This window comes from Danio aesculapii, chromosome 20 (genome assembly GCF_903798145.1).
Source record: "Danio aesculapii chromosome 20, fDanAes4.1, whole genome shotgun sequence".
In the NCBI taxonomy this organism is placed as follows: Eukaryota; Metazoa; Chordata; class Actinopteri; order Cypriniformes; family Danionidae; genus Danio; species Danio aesculapii.
In genome coordinates this window covers 13,856,830-13,873,426 of record NC_079454.1, presented here as the reverse complement: position 1 = coordinate 13,873,426, position 16,597 = coordinate 13,856,830, and the positions used below count along the sequence as shown (strand labels likewise).

Here is a 16,597-nt window from a genome sequence, read left to right as displayed (position 1 = left end):
GGTAGTTTGGATGTCACAAGTTCTCGCTAAATTTGAAAGACTATTACAGCTTTGTAGCTGTCATTCATTTTTAATGAGGCATTTTGTCCAGATAATTGCTTTTAATAACTAAATCTGCACAATTCATACAATTAAATATAATTTAAAAAGTAACTGGTTTAATAAGAAGAATAATCTCATTAAAATTATAGCATTTTTTAAAAGAAGTTCATAAGTTGAATATAATACAGTTTTGCTACAATATTATAAATGGGGATTTCCTGAGCTGGTGTAAAATATCAGTATAGAGAGCAGATCAGTCAAACTAATCATTATAAACTGTCCTAAGGCCAATGAAAAAAGAAAAACACATGAGCTGAGATTTTAAAAAAGCATTGATGCTTTAAAATGCTCAGAAATTACATTCAGTACATTTTAAAGGGCACATAGTTTACCCCTTTTTTAAGATTTAATATTAATAATATGGTTCTTTTGAGTGTGCCAGTTTAGGTTCAGGTCAAAACACAGTTCAGATTTTTTTATTATAATGTGTTTAAAAGTGTTATTTTGGGGGCGTGTACACAGATCGCTGTTTCAGGGGTGTGTTGCTTCACATGAAAATTAGTTTCAAATTCCCGCCCAACGTAACAAGGGGGCGGAGCCAAGAGCTCCCTCTCTCTGTGTTTGGCAACAGACAGGCATACACAGACAGAGAGAAGCAACATGAATGAGAGGACCAGCATTCAGCCGTACCTGTACGACTCGGACAAAGACCAAGCAGAGTACAAAATCATTTGTGTTTGTGTAGTTTTAGAGCCAATTGTGTGCTAGTTTAAAGTTTCGAGCTTGTACACCGAGACTAATAACCAGGCACACTGAATTAACTTTGACTGAGGCACTGGATGACCCGCTTAGAGTCGCGACATGGCACATCAGACACGCACATTTGCATGTTATTTAAAATGAAACTATTCAATCGAATCGTGGCTGGGCGCTGCGGACAGCCGCTGACTTGAAGCGCCGGTGTGTGTACCATGATAGAAACCTATGTTTAGATTTCTAAAATGCATGGTGAGCGGCGCTTCTGGTGTGCGACCTGCAGGCAAGTTCGTTATTTTATTTCCAATGGAGAGACACTCACGTGAGGCAACGCGCTTGCTTTTCCAGCTGCACCTAGTTAAGATCACAGGGAGCTTCTGTGACCGCTAGAAATGCAAATGGCTGAAGTTTAAGGTAGACGCAATGAAAAGTACACCTGTTTGCAAACCTACCTACAAACAAAGTTACTAACAATAATTCCGATTAGAGCGATCATGTGATGAATGTTGATCTTGTGTTGAGCCCAATGAGCCTTGCATCTAAAAATAGAGCAAGGGTGTTCCTTTAGTGACATCGCTTTGACTCACACGCTGAAAAATAAAAATACTTTTTTTCTTAAGAACCATATTGGCATTTTAGAATGATTCCTGAAGTAACATATTATACTGAAGACATAAGTCCACATGAACTGAACATTTTTTAATGTGCTGTGATGCAGTTCCTAGAAAAACAGAGCATTAAATGAGATAATCAGTGAGCGTGGCTTGTTTTTTCTACTGCGAACTGATTGGATGTAGTAAAGTTGATATTTCATTCAGAAAGATCAGGAAATGGGTTTTAGAAGAGTTATTACAACCTAGCAGACACCACCTACCACCTCCTTACCATTTCTGTCTGTTGTCAGAACTGACAGTTGGAGGGGCGTGGTTTAGTATGTTAACTACATCCAATACCTCAAAACTCACGTAATCTGAGAATTTTATATAAAAAAAAAAAAAACTGAAGTAAATTTTTAGATTTTAATTTTAGATTACAAGAGCAAACTTTTTTTTTTCTTACTGACATGCACAGATTAATTGTTCACAACAAAACTGGCAATGTAAGTTTTGATTATAAAAATAATCAAATAATGCAGCCTTTGTGAGCGTAATGTTTGTCCTAACAATACCACCGTGACAAGATTCCAGCAACTTGCAGTTTGGCTGTCCACACCAGATGCGACATGATAAACTTTTAAACATTGGCCATTCAGAAATGCAGATTAGTGAACTGCACCAATGAAATCGACAGGTTTATAATCTAATTAATAAATGATAAACATCATTAGCATTTTAGAAGAATAAGCTGAATGACTTGTTACAGCACGTTCATGTTTAATCTGTATGTTTGCTAGTTATTTCATTTTCGATATCTGAGGTAAAATCTCCTGCCACTTTCAGAATGGATCTAAATGTCACGACGAATTGTATTCAAACTCACAATGTTAACATTGAACACAGAATAAATGAATTGAGAAGCATCTCATTAGCCCCATAATTACAAACTGTAGTGTATATACAAAAACATTATTTAAATTATGAATATTATGGTGAATATACACGTTTCAAGATTGACACACAATGTTGTTGCTTTTTAATTATTGGTTATACCACATGGTGTTTCTTTATTTCTTTTTCCTTTTTAAGCAAGCAGTAATAAGATAAAAGCAGTTTTAGATCACAGCAGTATCCATTTCCTCCTCTTTTACAGCTTGCAGAAAGCATCTAAATTCTTACAGTGTGACTTTCAGGCCACTGACCCAGATTTTTATTTATTTATTTATTTTCTCCAGCACAATCAGACTGTAGCCCTGAGTTTAACTGTCTGTGTCTGTGTGTGAGACTGCTCTTTCGTCATCGTTTGCTGGAGTCTGTTTCATCAGCGCTCTGGCCTTGTGTTGTTCTGGTCTGCAGAACTCCATCACCTTCGAGCACCGAGCATGAATACATAAAAAGAGGAAGTTCCACATTATGCTCTGCTTTGTTTCCTAATGGGAGTTTTATGGTGTCAATCAGGAATAACTGTGAAATATCAGTGTCAGTGTAAAATATCCAGCTTAGCGGCTATTTAAACTGAACACATTTGTTTTTCCTTAAAAAATATGAGACACTGGCAGTACAATGGCAAAAACACAAGGCCACAAGGCTTTTTAACTTGACTGTTGTGTTTAAAATAATAGAACATGATTGTGTGTTGGTGTAGACACTATTATTATTATAGCTGGAGTTATCTTTATGCTCATAGTTCTTGATTTTTAGAGGGCTTTAATAAAGATTATTTAGTGTTATATACACTGATAAGCCATTACATTGACTGTCATTTAGCCTGAAAAACACCCACCATACAGTGAAGCATTGATTCAGTAGCCATGTTACTGTTCAACGATGCAATTTAAACTGGAATATAGAATAAAGCACAGTTTTATTCCAATGAATCAATGAGAGAACAAAATAGTCACTTCCTTATGTACTGGTGCCAAATATCAAAAAGAAAAACAGACTTTGTTTTGGTAGGAAAAGCCACTGTGGTCCTTTTACTGCCATAATAAATTACTTGCTCCCCAGAAGATAAAATGCAATGAACGTGTAGTTGCTTTTGGAGATGCAAATGTTTTGTGATGCATTGCCCTGGTCACCACTGTTGTATCTGCTGGGGATTTGCGACACTGTGTATCTACAGTCTCTGTAAACAGCGCGCAGCAGTCTCTGCTCTTTTTTTGCCATTAATTCATAAAAATAAAGGAAAGGTCAATGACTATAAAAAATATGGACGACGCACCAGCGCCTTTTCCAATTGAACGCTTTGAAGGTAAAATGTGACGGGCACAAACTGTCGCAAAAGACCGCTGAAATTGGAGCCTGGGCATGCGCAGAAGGGACTACCAAATGGAGCCAGAGGTGGAGCCGCGGAATCAAGCTTCCAACCAAACACTTGTACGTCAAATTAACCATGCCCCCCTGAACGTCTCACTTGACCACCAGTATCTGCACTATAACAAAGGCTCGCTAATATAAATATCAGCACTTACATTAAAAACACGTAATAATATACGATTTTAAAAAACTGTGTGATGTAAGCTGTTATAATTTAATAATAGCAATACATATTGGACTGCAGAAATAAACAGTTTTTCATACACTTCACCCTGAGTTAGATTGAGTACAAAAAAATATTTCTCTTATAACAGGATTGTTGGTATTTGTTATCTTCATAGGGGTAGAAATAAACTTGTTAAATATGAACAATAACATATAAACAACAGATACATTTTTAGAAAGTTTTTTATTTTTAATTAGCATTCAACAGAACCCAAAATATACACATCATAGATAACAATTTACCATGCGGGAAAAATCGTTTGTTTAAAAGACAAATACAGCAAGATTTCTAAATATCAACAGGATAATTAGACATCCCATCTCTGCACTATATAAAATAATCCTTATCAATTTGTACAATAAACTTTAGCAGTATTAATACATCAACCGATGTCTATCAGCTGCAGAACATTCTTTTAAATTTTTTGCCTCCATTTTCATTTGGTTTATTCAGGGCTTTAATTATATCTGGCAAAGAGGAATTTACATACATTTTAATGTTTATTAAGAGTTTTCAAATAAAAAGCCAACGGTAAATGATGTATATGAATAATATATAACATTTACAGCTCTATTTGTTATATAAGATTATGTTTCTAGAACATTCATATTTTATAACAGCAAATTCAGTAGATTAACTCGATAACATGCAAAAACTCAAAATGCCAGAGACGTGCTTTAAATCAAGTTCAAATAACGTTACTGGAGATCAATGTAGACGTAGGTTAACATTAGTTTTGTCTTCCTAATTATTATTTCAGACCCATAAAGATAGTTGCTGCTAGATAGCGATCACCAGTATTTTCCCTGTCATGGCTAGGCGTGTATCAGCAAACTAATAAAGGCAGATAAAGCCCTGACCTTACAGAATAAACAGGGTTCCACCAGATCCTGTATGTCAGAAAGTATATTTCACTGCTGAACTCATTTTGTCATGGTAAAATAGGCCAAAAATCAAATAATAACACCTCAATCTTCTGCCGAAGCTCCGACGGTCAGCTTTGAGGAACTGTCAATCACAACTGTCAATCACAATGACACGCCTAGCATTAAATTACTGGCTAAAAACAAACTGTTTACAAAAATAAAGGTCTGCACCTATATCAGCATGATAACCAGTGCCTTAATTGACCAGAACCATCTTTCAGGACATTTTAGTGCAAGTGTAATTAATTATTTATTTGGGCTCAAGTCTCGTTCAGTAACACCAAGGAGGTGGGCTTTATGACTTATGGCTCCATTGACTGCAGCCAGCCCCCAGGGGAAAAGGAGCAAAATATCTGCAGTTAAGACACTTAGCTGGATGACGGCTTATCCAATGAATCAATGAGAGATCAAAATTGTCTCTTCCTTATATACTGGTGCCAAAAATCAAAAAGAAAAATAGACTTTACTGTGGTAGGAGAAGCCACTGTGGTTATTTTTTGTACTGGTATAATAAATTACTTGCTCTTCAAAAGATGAAATCCAATGAACATGTGGTGGCTTTTACATATGTGAATGTACTGTGACACATTACCCTGGTCACCACTGTTGTATCTGCTGGTGATTTGCGATACTGTGTACCTGCAGTCACTGTGAACAATGCACAACAGTCTGCTTATTTTTTGGCATTAGTTACCCAATTTAAATAAAAGAAAAATAGGCTTTTGGTCAACAGTATTCTGCTTTTGAACCATTTTTTTTTTGCTCTTGGTGCTTTGAGTGTCGTAAAACCACAAAATTTTAAACTAGGCTCTAAACCAGCATTCAAACTAGAAAAGGAGCAAATGATCTGCAGTTAAGACATCTAGCCGGATGACAGCTAATCTATTGAATCAATGAGAGAACAAAATCGCCACTTCATTAAATACTGGTGCCAAATATCAAAAAGAAAATAGACTTTACTGCGAAGCCACTGTGAGCCTTTTTACTGGTATAATAAATTACTTGTTCTTTATTACTTGTTCCCAAACTGGGGGTCGCGACCCCTGCGGGGGTCGCAGAATAATTTCAAGGGGTCGCGAGAGTTATTTAAAAATTGTGTAATTTTCAGTGATTATAATAAATATTTTTCAGTATTAAAAGTGAAAGCTAATATTTTCAGATTTTTAAAAAGATATCACTGATAAATTCATAAAGTATTTAGGACACGTTCAGGCAGAATGCATCTTTGTACTTGGAACGCAGCGCTCAGGAACAGTTGAAAACTGTTGTCATGTCAACTTGCCGCAGTAAACAAAGCCTTCAACGCTTGCCCCGCCTTCGCGCTCTTCCTATTGGCCCACTGCTCTAAGAACTGAACACGAATGATTGGTTAAAATCAGCTGTCAATCACTCAGTCAACGCCTCCTGTCTTCAGATGACAGGAGCTACAACCGCGAAAATGTAAAGCGCTGAAGACGAGAGAATGAAAACAACACTGACAGATTTTGTCTTAGAAACACCTAAAGCTACAAATATTGGCACATCTGATTACTGATCATGTGCTGAATGTTAATCCACCAGCTATACTTATTGAAGAGTGGATAAAAGACCTCCATTGGCTTCAAGTCTGCTTTGAAAATAACTAGCATTCACTGTAAAGTCTGTGGGATATCTTTTGGGATATCCGTCCGTGTATCTTTTGGTCACTCAATAATGTTATAAAAATGTCTTTTCTTGTGATAACGGGATTTCATTGAGACATATTTTCCTCACGCATGCATATTTATTTTTTTGCTTGTTAGTTTTGATTAGTGTTGATTTTCAAATGCAATTAATCTGTTTATAAAACTTGTAGTAACAGTGCGATAATTGGTGGGAGCCACTAAATTTTGGCTGGTGCGCCTACATTTTTAAAGTTAGAAGCACCAGTGTTACCAAGCTAAAATGTTAATTTCGAGCCCTGTAATCTATAGTAAATATAGTTAAAATATTGTGAACAGCTTAAAAAAAGCTATTTTTATTGTTTGTATATGCTTTGGTAGTGGGGGGTCGCGAGTTCTTGACGATCTTACAATGGGGGTCGCGGGTTTAAAAGTTTGAGAACCACTGCTTTAGAAGACGTAAGCCAATAAATGCGTGGTGACTTTTAGAAATGTGAATGTACTGTGACGCATTACCCTGGTCACCACTGTTGTATCTGCTGGTATTTTGCGACACTGTGCACCTGCAGTCGCTGTGAACAATGCGCAACAGTCTCTGCTCTTTTTTGTGGCATTACTCACCCTAATAAATAAAGGAAAACAGGCTTTTAGTCAACAGTGTTCTACTTATGAACCATTTTTTTTTTTGCTCATGGAGCTTTGAGTGTCATAAAACCACAAAATTTTAAACTAGGCTCTAAACCAGCATTCAAACTAGAAAAGGAGCAAATGATCTGCAGTTAAGACATCTAGCCGGATGACAGCTAATCTAATGAATCAATGAGAGAACAAAATCGCCACTTCATTAAATACTGGTGCCAAATATCAAAAAGAAAATAGACTTTACTGCGGTAGGAGAAGCCACTGTGAGCCTTTTTACTGGTATAATAAATTACTTATTCTTCAGAAGACGTATGTGAATATACTGTGACGCATTACCCTGGTCACCACTGTTGTATCTGCTGGTATTTTGCGACAATGTGCACCTGCAGTCGCTGTGAACAATGCGCAACAGTCTCTGCTCTTTTTTGTGGCATTACTCACCCTAATAAATAAAGGAAAAACGGGCTTTTAGTCAACAGTGTTCTCCTTATGAACCATTTTTTTTTTGCTCATGGAACTTTGAGTGTCGGAAAACAACAAAATTCGAAACTACGATCTAAACCAGTGTTCAAACTGGACAAGGAGCAAAACATCTGCCGTTAAAACATATAGCCGGATGATGGCTTATCAATTGGTCATCTGGGCATCACTTTGGATATTTACTCATTACAGTTGAATGAAAATAACATAGGATAGTATTCCATATTCAAGTTCTGTGGTATCATGCCATCACAATTTGTCCTTTATCAAGCTCCTAATATGCACTTGTGGCTCTTGGCTGGAGATGGTCATAATGTAATGGCTCATCATTGTATCTATGGTGCTGCACCGTCATCACAGAATCATTCTTGGTGAATTAGAATGCATGAGTAGTCAGTGAGAATGACTTGTAGCTGATGTTTTTGCATCTGATGTTTGGTCCTCAGAGCATGAGTCAGGTGAGCGGTGAGAACTCTCTCCCACAGCTGCCACTGCCCTGCCTGCACAGCTCACAGACACGCGTGTTCTTCGGCCACGAGCGCAGACTCGCTGAAGGTAGGCAGCCTACATCTGCACTACATTCACTGACACAACAAAAGCAAAGATCACCCCCCCAAAATAATGTGTATTAAGTCTGATGCCATTTGCACAGCATCATGTTGTAATAAGTAGGGGCATGTGATATTTGTCATCTATGGTAAAATTGAAATTGTTGTTTTAATATTTCTGACTAATGTAAAAGAAATGCACAAAAAACCCCAAACAAATATACAGTAGTCAACATTTGAAGTGGATCATCACCTTTCTTCAAAGTTATCCTAAGACTTTTGAACAACACCCATTCTTGTCCTAAGACAATTTTGAAAAACATTTTTGATTCACTTCGAATGTTGACTACTGTAAGTCTTGATAATGTGATAATGTGTTGACTTCACTTTTTGTAAGTATGATGAATGAAGTTATATAATATATCACATGTAGGAGTGTGTTTGACCATGATTGCAAATGTGATTTTAATACAAGAATGCAATAAACAGTAAGTTAATGCTAAGTTGTATTTTATATTTTATATACATTATTGACAATAAAACAATAACAACAATAATAATAATAATAATAATAATAATAATAATAATAATAATAATAATGGTAGTAGTTGTTGTACTTGTAATTGTTGTAGTAGTAATTGTTGTAGATTAATATTATTTCATAGTTTCAACTAAAGATGCAATGATTAATCGTTTATATTGTTAACTGTGCTTTAATTAATTGTATAGGCTTCTCAACACTACGTTTCTGCATGGAACAAAACTGCTGCAACTAAACATGTCAGCTGTGCACTAGTTTATAGTTCCAAGCTTTTACACCGAGGCCAATACGCACACACATTGGATTAACTATGGCTGAGGCTAATAGCTAAGATTTACATTAGAAAAAACTATTTTTTAAATGTATTCTTATTTCTATTTATTTATTTGTTTATTGTTCTGTTGTTTATTTTTCAGTGTAAAATTATTGCTTGTTTAAATGCCAAAAACTTGTTTTCACTTATTTTTGAGTCCAAGGAGAAATGGAACATTGTTTTTTATTTTATTATATATTTTTTTAATTGGTTACAGAGCAGCGTAAATAACATTTTAAAATATAAAAAGTTTTCATGTGATTTTTCTAAACTAGTAGTGTTTTGAAATTAATGAATGCAAAATAATGCTGATAACCATAAAACCATGATTATTTCTTTAATATCCCTTTACTATAATCTTACAACCAAAATCTATAATCGTTGCATCCCTAGTTCCAACAAAGTTGTTCCAACTAAATAATTCCAGCAAAGCCAGAGCAGCAAACCATTTACATAAAAAATAATTTGTTTGTTTGTTAATGAACCATTAGATTCAATGATTCATTGAAAATACAAAAGGGTACAAAAAAATTAAAATATTCAAAATAATTTTCAAAATTATGACGCCGTTTTTATATGTTAAAAGCAAATGGGTATTTTTAAGCACAAAATGGCATACAAATTGTTCCTATTTTGCTCTACAGAACACAATACAGTTATTCTTAAGGGTGCTTTTAAATTGATCGAAAGTGACAGTAAAGATATGTGTCATTTTACAAAAGATTACTATTTCTAACTAACACAGTTACAGTTAAACTTTCTATTCATCAAATGTTCCTAAGAATATGAATCAGAACATCGGTAGTGAATATGAAGTAAATCATCACATTAGCCTGAGGGATCATGCACGTAACACTGAAGACTGGAACATTGAAGCTGAAAGGCTTTGCCATTGCATGAGTAAATGACATTTTCAGAAATATCCAGATAAAACATAGTTATCCTAATGTAATAATGTTTCAGTTTTACTGCACATTGTTAACTATGTTTGTAAAATACACAATATTTAACTGTAATATGAATTTTACTGTAGGACAGTTATGCAGCATGTTACTGTTTTTTTTTTTTAAGTGAACAGTTTAAAAATTACAGTATTTGTGAAAAGGACAGTATTTTATACAGTAAACAAATACAATACCTTAAATCAGAGATGTCAAACTCAATTCCTGGAGGGCCGCAGCCCTGCACAGTTTAGTTCCAACCCTAATTAAACACAGCTGATCACACGAATTAAGTCTCTCAGTTTTGTATGAAACCTATACAGGTAAGCGTGTTGAAGGGCTGGAACTAAACTGTGCAGGGCTGCGGCCCTCCAGGAATTGAGTTTGACATCCCTGCCTTAAAAAGACCATTCTGAGGGATGTAAACAAAAACAATGGTCCCAGCCAATTTCCTGTTTTACATTTTAATTTCTATAGCTCCGAGAATCAAAAAAGGGCCACACATTGATAAATAATGTTATGATAGCTGTTTTATTATTAAGTTATGATTGAATTACCTCTTTTTATAGTTATGAAATAGTTTGATAACAAGCAGGAAATGTTCATGGGCCAAAGACATGACCACATTGAAATGGTCTTTACATATACAGCAAGGTAAATGGTGCTGTAAATATAGTATTTTTGCTGTAATTGATTTACAGTGTGTAACTGGCAAACTGCTGCCACTGTTACAGTAAATTCTACAGGATATTGCTAACAGAGTACTTAAATGCATTGATGACCATAATTAGAAATAATATCTTAATAAAATGATTCCAAAGTTTTCAGTAGTAGTATATGTATCAAGCAGTTGTGTGATAAACAGACTGTAATCAGAATCTGAATCAGAAAGAGCTTTATTGCCAGGTATGTTCACACATACGAGGAATTTGTTTTCGTGACAGAGCTTCTACAGTGCAACAGGATTACAGAGACAGGACAAAAAACAGATAATAAATATATTTTTTTAAAAATAGAAGTAGTGAGTGCAAATATACAGATTGACAAGTGTATGTACATGTTTATAACTATATACAACGTTATATGTGCAGCTGTTATGTGCAAATTGGCATGTAAAGTGTGTTGTTAAATAAGTGTATATGTGTATAAAAGTGTATAGCAAGTAGTGATGTTGGTTTCACAATTATTATCATCAAGTCAAATTATCATGAGATGGATTGCCTGAGGGAAGAAACTGTTTCTGTGTCGGGCTGTTCTGGTGCGCAGTGCTCTGTAGCGTCGACCAGAAGGTAAAAGTTCAAAGAGGCAGCGTGCTGGGTGTGAGGGGTCCAGAGTGATTTTGGCAGCCCTTCTGCTCGCTCTGGATAAGTACAGTTCTTGGGGAGTAGGAAGGGTTGTACCAGTGATTCGCTCAGCAGTTCGAACTATTCAACGTAGTCTTTGGAGGTCATATTTAGTAGCTGAGCTAAACCAGACAGTTATTGATGTGCAGATGACTGATTCAATGATGGAGTTGTAGAACTGTTTCAGCAGCTCCTTTGGGAGGTTAAACTTCCTCAGCTGACGAAGAAAGTACAGCCTCTGTTGAGCTTTTTTGACAATGGAGTCAATGTGAGTGTCCCACTTCAGGTCCTGAGAGATGGTGGTGCCCAGGAACCTGAATGACTCCACTGCTGCCACAATGCTGTCCATGATGCTCAGTGGGGGGAGAGCAGAGGGGTTTCTCCTGAAGTCCACTATCATCTCCACTGTTTTGAGCGTGTTGAGCTCTAGGTTGTTGTGACTGCACCAGACAGCCAACTCCTTAACCTCCTGTCTGTAGGCAGACTCGTCACCGTCCTGAATGAGGCCAATAAGTGTGGTGTCGTCTGCAAACTTCAAGACCTTCACAGAGGAGTCTTTTGAAGTGCAGTCATTCGTGTACAGGGAGAAGAGCAGTGGGGAGAGGACACACCCCTGGGGGGCGCCAGTGCTGATTGTGCGGATACTAGATGAGAATTTTCCCAGCTTCACCAGCTGCTGCCTGTCCGTTAGGAAGCTGTTGATCCACTGACAGACAGAGGTGGGCACAGAGAGCTGAGTTAATTTGGGCAGGAGAAATTTTGGGATGATAGTGTTAAACGCTGAGCTGAAGTCAACAAACAAGATCCTCACATAGGTTCCTGGTCTGTCTAGGTGTTGCAGAACATAATGCAGTCCCATATTTACTGCATCATCCACAGACCTGTTTGCTCTGTAGGCAAACTGAAGCGAGTTCAGTGAGGGTTCAGTGATGTCCTTCAGGTGGGCCAGCACCAGTTTTTCAAAAGACTTCATGACCACAGATGTTAGTGCCACCGGTCTGTAGTCATTTAGTCCTGTAAGTTTGGGTTTCTTTGGGATGGGGATGATGGTGGAGCATTTGAGGCAGGAGGGCACTTCACACAGCTCCAGTGATCTGTTGAAGATTAGGGTGAAGATGGGGGCCAGTTGGTCAGCACAGGATTTTAAACAGGCTGGTGTTATAAAATCTGTGCCTGGTGCTTTTTTCCTCTTCTGTTTCCAAAAGACCTGGCGAACCTCATCTTCACTAAACTGGAGTGCAGGTATGGGGGAGGCGGGGGGTGGTGGAGGTGTTAATGGTGGCATGAAGAGCAGTTCAGAGTGGGTGTGGGGGGTTTTCTCAAACCGGCAGTAAAACTCATTCAGGTCGTTTGCAAGTCGTTCATTGTCTACAGTGCTGGGGGATGGTGTCTTGTAGTTTGTGATGCTTTTCAGACTTTTCCACACAGATGCTGAGTCGCTGGAAGAGAACTGACTCCTTAGTTTCTCAGAATAGTTCCTTTTTGCGACTTCTTTTCCTGTGTGTATTTGGCCTGCTTATACAAGGCCCTATCCCCATTCCTGTAAGCAACCTCCTTGGCCTGACGTAGCTGTCTAAGTTTTACAGTGAACCATGGTTTGTCATTGTTGTATGTGTTGAGTCCTGGTAGGAATGCACACGTCTTCACAGAAACTGATATAAGATGTTACAGTCTCTGTGAGCTCATCCAGATCGTTTGCAGCAGCTTCAAAAACACTCCTGTCAGTGAGCTCGAAACAGGCTTGTAGATCCCGCTCTGTTTCGTTAGTCCATCTTTTCACAGATCTTAATACAGGTTTGGCTGTTTTCAGTTTCTGCCTGTAGGTTGGAATGAGATGAATCAAACAATGGTCAGAGTGTCCCAAAGCTGCTCGTTGGACGGAGCGGTATGCATCCTTTATTGTGGTATAGCAGTGATCCAGTATATTGCTTTCTCTTGTGGGACATGTAACATGCTGTCTATATTTTGGCAGTTCACGGGATAGTTTTGCTTTGTTAAAATCCCCGAGAATGATTAAAACAGAGTCCGGGTGTTGTTGCTCTATCACCGTGATCAGATCAGCTAGTTTCTGTATCGCCACGCTCGTGTGCGCGTGCGGAGGAATGTAAACACTGACGAGGATGAACGAGCAGAACTCACGCGGGGAGTAAAAAGGCTTACAGTTAATAAACAGTGCTTCGAGATCTGGACAGCACATCTTTAAAACTGTTACATCTGTACACCACCTTTCATTGATGTAAAAGCACGTCCCGCCACCGCGTGATTTCCGCGTTGATTCTTCGTCGCGATCCGCTCTGAACAGCTGATAGCCCGGTAGGTGAAGCGCGTTGTCCGGTATAGTGTCGTTCAGCCAGGTTTCCGTGAAACACAGAGCAGCTGAATGCAGAAAATCCCTGTTTGTCTGAGAGAGCAGAATGAGTTCGTCTATTTTGTTGGGTAGAGAGCGGAGATTTGCCAGATGGATGCTAGGCAATGCGGTCCGAAATCCGCGCTGTCTGAGTTTCACAAGCGCGCCCGCACGCTTTCCTCGTCTGCGCGCTTGAAAGCGTTTGAGCAGCACCGCGGCTCCTCCGACTACAATGTCCAACAGAACATCAGATAAATCCAGGTATGGAAAAATATTTGGTGGTGTATGTGCCCGAATGTCCAACAATTCGTCTCTGGTGAAACTAATTGTAGGAATATGACACGAGACAGGACAAACTAACAAAAACACAAACACTATTGCAGAGTACGACACGGAGGCGGCCATCGTCATCGGCGCCATCTTGGACTTCAATTGAAGAGTTCAGTTTTCTCAGCCTCATGTGTTTATGTTCAGTTATTTTATTTTAAAAGTCATGAAAATAACCTATTTCTTGCCATAAAAATGAAATTACTGAATCAAGACATAAAAATTCCAATATTAGAAGAAAATTTTAGATGGTACTTAGAGCATTTTGCATCTCTGAACACTTTTATTCGTATTCCCTGTTCTCTCACACACACACACACACACACAGACACACACACACACACACACACACACACGCACACAAACAAAAAAAAAAAACATTGGTATTGCTTTAGCAGGCGAACATTGAAATGATAATTGTTCCTGCACGTGAATTAACCAATGCACAGTTCAACTGTTCAGAATGACATTTTAACATTCACGTAGAGTTGCAATGACCTGCTCTTTTCATGTCCACAGTGAAATGAAGATGAGCTCAACATCATTTATGTTCTCCGATTAACAACAAAAAAAGTAATTCCAGTGAAAACTTCAAATGAGACTCAAAAGAGATGAGCGGCGCTGAGGGGCTGCTCATACATCACAAAATAAATTACATTCAAAATCAGAGAAATAACACCGGCTACCACATTCGATATCTGCAACCAGCTCAGCTTCAATTAAAGGGAAGCAAACAAAATGATTCTCATTTCAGGAGAAGCACAGAACTCAGATGTAGGTTAAAAAAAATAAAATAAAATGATGGAGTGAAGTGAACAGGCCTCAGGAGGTGTGAAACCTTTTTAATTAAAGTCTTTGCCTGGATCTTAGTCTGAAAGATGGGGTATGGGGGGTGTTAGTGGTCTATGTTGAATGATAAATAAACACACCTGTTGTCTGTTCCAAAGGTTTGCTTGCCTTAGGCTCTGAATCACAAATATCCTTCCAGGCACTGGCTGATGATTGGATGTTAGACGGCTCTGTTGTGTGCGTGTGTGTGTGTGGTCATGTATCAGTGATGTCTGTGAGAGACAAAAAAGTGTTTATGATTATTATTATTTAAGGTTGTGCACATTTCATACTGTTGCATAATTTTCAATCCCAAAACGTTATTCTTATATTAAGTTTTTAATACTAGTTTGTTTTGTGTGGGGCATAACGGTGGTGCAGTGGGTAGCACGATCGCCTCACAGCAGGAAGGTCACTAGTTCAAGCCCCAGCTCGGTCAGTTGGCATTTCTGTGTAAAAATATGGTTTTAAATAACCAGTAGCATAGTGTAGTGTACATACTTTGGGAATATGCTTGGTCTTTCTTTGGGGTCCTAAAAACCTAATAGAAAAACGTAAATAAAAAATATAATATTACATATACCATAGGAACGGTATAGCAGAAAATCATAGCTGTTTTAATACCTTGACTTTTCCAAACCGCGGTATACCTTGAAAACGGTTATCATCCCATGCCTCTCTATGACAACTTGAGGTAGCGCACACAAGATGAGCACTTTCTATAGTCGAAAATAGTGTTATCTTTGCCAGCCAAAATTGGTGAAAAACCTGCAGCTATTTAAAAAAAAATACTCTAAAATTCTAAGATTTTTGCTCATTTTTTAATTTATTATAGTTCATGGAATTCTTTGGTCGGGGAAAAGAATTTAACATTTAGCTTAGTGTGAATGCTGATAGTATTGTAAAATATTTGTATTACTTTTCGTTAGCTATTTCAGTTTCATATCACTCCACTGAATGTCAATTATTCCATGCTTATTGCAAACTTTGACATTTTTATGAAGTTAGTGAAAGTAAAATCTTCAATATTGATGCCTTGTGGCTGCTATTATAATATGGAGTTCCTTTACAAATTCATACAGATTTGAGCTTAATCTTTGATGTTTATGCCCATGGTATTTGTGCATTTGTGTTTGCTAATCTCTGACTTGATTGTTAACAGGCGAGAAACAAGCTGCAACCCACGTGTCTTTGGACCAGGAGTTTGACCGTGATTCTTCTCAGCTGTGGAGAGAGTTGGAGGAGAGAGTCGTCTCTGCAGCAAACAGAGGAAGCGTTCCCAACACCTTCCAGCCATCCCAGTGCTGCCTGAACAGTCAGACGGACAACCTGCGATACCCACTCGCTGTGGTGGAAGGTATGTTTTTCCTACTCCTTCCCAGTGTTTTGATTTAGTCTTTTGGCTAAAATGCCATTTAGTTAAATGCCGTTTAGTTTTTTAATTAATCAGTCTTTTGAATTAATTGTGGTTTTAGTCTAGCTCTATTCTTAACTTAATACACTTTATAGTCCCCAATGGGGAAATTTGTCTTGGACTCTAGGCCCACATTTGCATACACCGAACAAAACAGACAACGCAATCATTCAATCATCAACAAATATTACAGATTTAAAAAGATTTCTAATTAATGTAGGTATAAAAAGATTTCTTAAAAAGATTGTATCTGCATACAGACAGCCTGTATCGTCAACAGGAAGGTAGTAACTTGTACTCGCAACATAAACTATGCAAAGGGTCAGCTAATATGTTAATAGCTTAATTAAGAACAGATTGCTCATACAAAG

At 37.7% G+C, this 16,597-nt stretch overlaps 1 protein-coding gene across 4 annotated transcripts in view; it reads left to right on the top strand.

Moving 5' to 3' along the window:
* The window catches only part of trappc8 (trafficking protein particle complex subunit 8), a 173,322-nt gene that overhangs the window by 52,588 nt on the left and 104,137 nt on the right, over nt 1–16,597 (top strand). For all 4 annotated transcript variants that reach the window (XM_056480723.1, XM_056480722.1, XM_056480721.1 and 1 more), the window contains 2 exons: nt 8,071–8,179; nt 15,975–16,169. In XM_056480723.1, the coding sequence (XP_056336698.1) occupies nt 8,071–8,179; nt 15,975–16,169 (304 nt within the window). The remainder of the gene's footprint in view (nt 1–8,070; nt 8,180–15,974; nt 16,170–16,597) is intronic.